This window comes from Convolutriloba macropyga, chromosome 12 (assembly GCF_964194025.1).
Source record: "Convolutriloba macropyga chromosome 12, txConMacr16.3, whole genome shotgun sequence".
Classification (NCBI taxonomy): domain Eukaryota; kingdom Metazoa; phylum Xenacoelomorpha; order Acoela; family Convolutidae; genus Convolutriloba; species Convolutriloba macropyga.
The window spans coordinates 55,196,727-55,203,406 of NC_134479.1; the positions used below are offsets into that span (position 1 = coordinate 55,196,727).

General features: G+C 38.3%; 1 protein-coding gene across 1 annotated transcript in view; it reads left to right on the forward strand.

Moving 5' to 3' along the window:
- LOC142350549 (uncharacterized) overlaps positions 1-217 on the forward strand; it is a 95,418-nt gene extending 95,201 nt beyond the window's left edge. Inside the window, exon 11 of the mRNA XM_075402398.1 lies at positions 208-217. Within this exon, the coding sequence (XP_075258513.1) occupies positions 208-217 (10 nt within the window). The remainder of the gene's footprint in view (positions 1-207) is intronic.
- The last annotated feature ends 6,463 nt before the right edge of the window (positions 218-6,680 follow it).

Consider the following 6,680-nt stretch of genomic DNA (forward strand, 5'->3'; position numbering starts at 1 on the left):
GTGTTTGTGTGTGTGTATGTGTGTGTGTGTGTGCGTGTGTGTGTGTGTGTGTGTGCGTGTGTGTGTATGTGTGTGTGTGTGTGTGTGTGTGTGTGTGTGTGTGTGTTTGTGTGTGTGGGAGGGGGGCTGAATAGATCCCAATTTTTATCTAAGAGAGTTTTCTAGTTTTATAGAGATTCAATCGCCTGCTTCATTGTTTTGATTTAGATGCATCTGACATAGAAATGCTAAAATTTTCTTGCCCCCGCAGTTGTTTATGCCCCCCTCCCCACTTCAAATGTTTGGTTATATAGCACGTTTGGTTATGAAAAACAAAGAGGAGGGGGGGGGGTGAAACAAAATAAACCCCCAAGTGCTATATTCTGTCTAAATATATTCTTTGCGATTTATATCAAATAAATTTTGCAATATTAAGATTAATTTTTTGTGAGATCCCAAACGATACAATACATACTTTTACTTTTGTGCCCCCCCCCCCAGTACGTTATGCACGCCCCAGTTAGGGAACAAGTTCCATTAAATAGTAAATCATTATATAAAAATTTTGCACGTGCATCTGGTGGTGCAAACAATATGCATCCACTAAGCGGGGGGGGGGGGGGGCACAAATGGAAAGGATCCCAATCAAAATGTTAACAGCAATAAAACAATACCACTTAAAAAAATTCAGCTGCCAAACGAGACTGGCTAAAGAGTAGATGGATTAATACACAATGGGTACTTGTAAGGGTTATCTGCATTTGAAGGTATTCTTTTAATAAAATATTTTGACTCAAAGCATAACCATGAAAAAAATTGTAATTTTTATTTTTTTATCAGAATTTCTGATATACCAAAAAGAGGGTATCGCTTTCTATTCACTTTTCAAAAATCGAAGACAATCACCTTTTGTTTCGAAGGTTGCACTATGTTCAATTTTATTAATACTGCAAAATTTAAATGATCAATTTTTGAAATCCAGGCAGTTTGCGAGAGCGTTGATTGATGAACCTCAGGAACAAGTCTAACTTTTCTCGTTCAACTTGTCAGATTTCTGTTTGTGTTTGAGCAAGTTTGCCAGAAATCAGCGACAATATGAAAGTCACCGACCAAATTGCCGTTCCTTTGTCGCTAATTCCGACTTATCCCACAAATCGGGTCTCTAATTTTTGCACCAATTTGTACCATTCCCTTGTCTTCTCAGTGGTTACGTTTTAGTTACTAATTATTCGATTATTAATTTGTTGCGTCTAAGTTGTTGACTTAAAAAATTCAGAAAAAATTCACAGCTAAAATAAAACTCTTTTCTGAAAAAAATCATAAGGAGTGGCAGCTGCCGACATCAGACGTGCGAACAAGAGCAACGAGATCAAAATATTAGAATCAATGGGACTTGTCTCTAGCCTAGCATTCGCATTCAGTAAAATGGGTAAAATAGCCTGCTAAATACCAAAATTTGAGCGTATCGCTTTTCTTTGCGCTGGCTTATTTCCCAATTTCTATTACATGCGCGTAAAATTCACGCGTAAAACAGCGATTTGCCGAGTATATATACTCGAGCAAATTTGCTCGTGTTGCGCCTCCGCTATCATATGGAAGGAGCCACAAATTTCACGATGAGTGAATTTGTTGTCAAATAGTAGGTTTTTTGTTGACAAAAGAGGTTTTTTGTTATGAAAACATTTATTTACAAAAAGCTTGTCAAAGTTTCTTTATCTAAGCTGAGACAATTGGGAAACCTCTAAAAATCTACGTCACTGCTCATCGACTTGAAGTTACTTTAAGGAAACCACAGCCTGAATTCTGCTTGTACCGTAACGTCTACAGGGCCCGTTTAAAAAATTGTCTCTTCAGTTAGTTATGAAAATTATTAAAGACAGCAATTTTTTGATAAAGCAATTTTCGAATTCTGCTAAAAGAGAAAACGTTGAACTTCTAGACAATGTGCATCAAGTTCCTACAAATTTTTCTACAAGTTGGAAAACAATAGATGAAACGGAAAAAACTAATTGAAGGTGTCACATCCTCTGTTACAAGTTTCACAATGATTTATGCTAGTTTTCATTCAGAAAAAAATGAAAGAAGACATAATTTCCTCTTTTTTTCCTTTGAGTACTATTTTATGGTAATGAAATGATTATGGTATGATTAAATTGAATAATTGTTAAGGTGAAAAAAGTGATTTGTTTGAGCGTAAAATAATGTCTTTTTTAATTTTAAAAGAAAGCGATTTTTTTTAAATTGTAAAAATAAAGTAAATTTGTATGATAAAAAATAACACAAGATGATGATTTAGAACTGCGCTGTAAATGTTACCAAAGTCTGTACAATTTTGTGAACTTTTAGCGTAGAATACGCTGATTTTCAAAGAAGCAATTTTTTTTTATAAAAAATGTGATTTATTTAAAAGGATGCAAAAATTTGTAAATACCTTGTCTATGAGTAATTGTAAATATCGGATTTAAACTTTAAAATACACTTTGCGCTTCAATCTAAAATTTACCATTGTTTGCCAGAGTGTTCCAAACGAAACCGTTTTGGAACTGATTTCAGTTTGCTTTTATCTTTGCGGCCGTTGAGCATTTACGACCATGATAGTTTTGTTGTTATATGATGAGAAAAGCAAATACCAGTGATATGACAATTAAGGCAATATTGCATAAAATTGAGCGCATCTAACCAGACTTAATGGAAAGCATTTTCTTGACTTTACAGTCCAGCTCAGTAACAAATTATCACAGTCAAATGAAGATTTACCGGATCTATTCTGTTTTGGCCGCCCAGCTAAGTGAGCATAAATCTTTTATGACCCCCTGGCGCACGTGCTATTTTCTTACTTGATACCGTGCTATATGACAACATAAAATTTGTAACTGGGGGCCATAAAAACACGGGGGGGGCTGAAACAGAATAGATCCCTTTATGGAGCCATGGAAAAACACACTTATCAGTAAAGTAAAATTTTACATTGACAAAGGAGACACGGAACTTGTTTCAAGTATTGCTCAGTACTTCTCCATTGAAATACACGTCTTTGGTTGGCTGATCAGTACTGATCACGACTTATTTCAAGTCTTAAGTCTTGTCCAAGACTTGGCAAGTCTTAACATGGACTTGAAAAGTCCTAAAACAATTTTAGTGAAAAATTCGAAGTGACTGAAAACGTTTCGTAACGTGCCATGATAGCTGTTTGGGATAAATAAGGGCTCGTTTGGCTGGTTTGGGCTGGTTTTGGGCTGGTTTTGGATCTATTTCGGACGATTTGTGGGCTATTTTTGCGTTTTCCTGACGTGCCAAAACTTGACTCAAGACCAGTCAAGTTTTTGCCAAGATTTTACTCAAGACTTGCCAAGTCTAACGACTTAAATAAAGACGTGCCAAGTCTAAAAGGTAACATGATCAGAGCTCTGATACAATACTGATCCAAGACTTGTAAGAAGACGTTTTGAGTGCTTATGAAGTCCAGACCGGCGAGAAGCCAGATCGCCTGATGAAACGCCTTAACGGGCTCAAGGCGTCTATTTAAATAATACTACAATTTCGGGAGTCTCTCTCGGAGCAAAGAAGATCCAATATAATAACACTGCAGGAAAAAAATTGCCTTTTTGTGCCGAAGTGTCGTTGAGTTTGACAAAAATGCAACGCCCAATATGGGTTGATATCAGTTATTATATAAACCGACTATGCCAGAAATGCTCTGTCTGGAACAAGCAAAAAACGCCCTTCTCAGTGAAGTAAAATTTCAAACCGCAAAGGACACCCGGATGTTTCAAGTCTTGATCAGTATTTCTTCAGTGAAATACACGTCTTGGGTCGGCTAATCAGTACTAATCACGTCTTATTTCAAGTCGTAAGACTTGCCAAGTCTTAAAGCAATTTTAGTGAAAAATTCGGGTTGAATAAAAAAGTTTCGTAACGTGCCATAATGCGCTCAGAATTGCACTATAATCACGTTGCCAAGTCCTGGAAACAATTCCACGTTGAATGCTGACTAAAATCTGGTAGCTGGGCACCTCTTGTACGCCCATGATAGCAGTATGGGATGATTTAGGGCTCGTGTGGCTGGTTTGGGCTGGTTTTGAGCTGGTTTTGGACCGAATTTGGTCGATTTGTGGGCTATTTTTGCGTTTACCGGACGTGCCAAGACTTGACCAAAGACCAATCAAGTCGTGGCCAGAATTTGACTCAAGACTTGCAGAGACTTAAGACTTGATTCAAGATGTGCCAATTTTAACATGTGACATGATCAAAGCTCTGATACAGTACTGATCCAAGACTTGCAAGAAGACGTTTTGAGTGCGGATTAAGACTTGAAGTCCAGTCCAGGGAGGAGCCAGATCGCTGGATGAGACGCCTTAACGGGCTCAAGGCGTCTATTTAAATACTACTACAAATTTGGGAGTGTCTCTCGGAGCCAGATATTAATCTGGCGGGCTTTTAGAAACAAAACCATCTTCAAATCTTTGTTCTTCAGTATATTTTGAAATGAATTTTGAATCTTGTTGAGACCGTCCAGTGTTTTTATGTCCCCAAGCTACTTATAATATTTTGTTTTTTAGCACTTTACTATGAAAAATGACATGTGCGCCTCGGGGTGTAAAAGCAACGTACGCAATAACCTTGGGGGCAACATCACAATAGATCGTGGTTTTGCTTAAAAGCAACCGTTTGCTGGTCCGTTTGGGTACGAAGAAAACAGTTCTATCGTTAAAATAGTTTCAATAATTGCAGCAAAACCAGAGAATGATTCCATGTGGTCGACAAACGTTGATCTGGTTTGTCAGTCAGACAAACAAACAATTTAAACACAATGTCATCGAAAGAAAATTCCACTTGACAATTGGATTGATAACACCACATACTCACACACAATGGTCATTGATTACAAGGATCTGTTCAGCCCAACTTGAAATGTCGTTAGGCTTTACCTAGTAGATATTCACAACTTCGTAACTAATTAAGTTCTTATGTATTTAGGTCAACGTCTTTATCTGAGACAAAATTGCACGTGGGAAATTCGGGTGTCTTTTCAATCAGTCCCCCCCCCCCCACGAAAAAGTAGATATACAGTTTTGGTATAATTACCATGATCGGGTCTATACATTATTTGACCACCCGGCTGGGGGAAATAATGGGAAACCCCATAATTGGTACCTTAGTCGAGGTCACTGACAAATGACCAGACAAACCAGACAACTTCCAGATAACCGAGACAACCTTTTCCGTTTTGTTGTCTGGAAGTTGTCTGGTTTGTCTGGTCATTTGTCAGTGACCGTTCGCTTCCTCCCCCTAGACGCACGTGCCATACTTCTACATAATGATTTATTATGCAATGGCACGTGCATTGTAATTGGGGGGGGGGGCATAATGTATAATGTACCGGGGGCACAAACGGAAAAGATCCCAAGTGTCTATGTTCAGTGTAGTCAGACTAATGACCAGACAGCTAAGACAACTTCAATTGGTATATTAGGTTTCAAAGATCGGAGAAAAAGTTTTTTAATAACGTTGCTTTTAGATTATAGCCAGAGCTTTCGGTCATTGCTTTACGCTTTACGCCAAGAATTGTAAAGATCACTACGTTGAAAAATTTTTCTACCTTAAAACAATTTTTCTCTCGGACATAAACAGACTTATGTTAAGACTCATGGTCAGACCGCGCAGACCCCACCCACATTTATTTCCGGGCAACTTAAACTTATGGCCACGCCTCCCAGGCTCATGTCCAGACAAATTCTATTCTAAGGTTCAAAACCCCCAAATTCGTGACCAGACTTCCCCGTTTCTTTTCTGACAACTGGTCGACCTCTGACCAGACTTTCCAGACCGGTATCCAGACAGTCTCTGGACTTTTGATCAGTCTCATCAGACATACTCACAGACAAGTTGATGAACTATGGCAACAATTTTTAGACTGATATACAGACAGTCTCCGGACTCATGGTTAGACCTAGCAAACCTATGTCCAGACGTCCCTGACTTATTATCAGACAACTTCCCGACAACAAAAATTCTTGCAGACCATTCATTTATAAAAAAGTCAGTGTTTACTCCCCACCCCAGACAACCTGTTGTCTGGACATAAAAATGGGACTTCTACTCGGGTAGCCCCGACATCCCACAGTGGTAGAAAAAGAACGGGCATAGGCGACAAATGGAGAGGAGATTGACCTGTACGAATACAAGCGAAAAACCAACCGTAAAACCGATTTAAATGACGCAATTTTGTATGGTTTTTAGATTATGTCTCTGATGCAGAAGTAAGAGAACTATATAAGTATTTAAGGCTGATTTACATGAAGCAATTTCAGATAGATTTTACGTTTTATCTCTGATTTTTTATGAAAGCTTTTGGATCTTTTCCGTTTGTGACCCCCCAGTACGTTATGCGCCCCCAGTTACAGAGCACGTGCCATTACATACTAAATTACTCTGTAAAAATATTGCACGTGCGTCTGGGCGGTGCAAATAATATGCGCCCACTAAGCTGGGGGGGGGGGGGGCACAAACGGAAAAGATCCAAGCTTTTATTAGAGGCCTTTCTGTTTTTCGCTCGCTAATCGGATGTCGTTTTTGTATGATGACCGCTTGTTTTTGAAATGAATGGGGTTTTCAATGAATTCAAGTATAAACAAACCAATTTTTAATATATATATTGCCATAAAAATTATCAGCGTCTATAGATAAAATTAGTGTAAAAA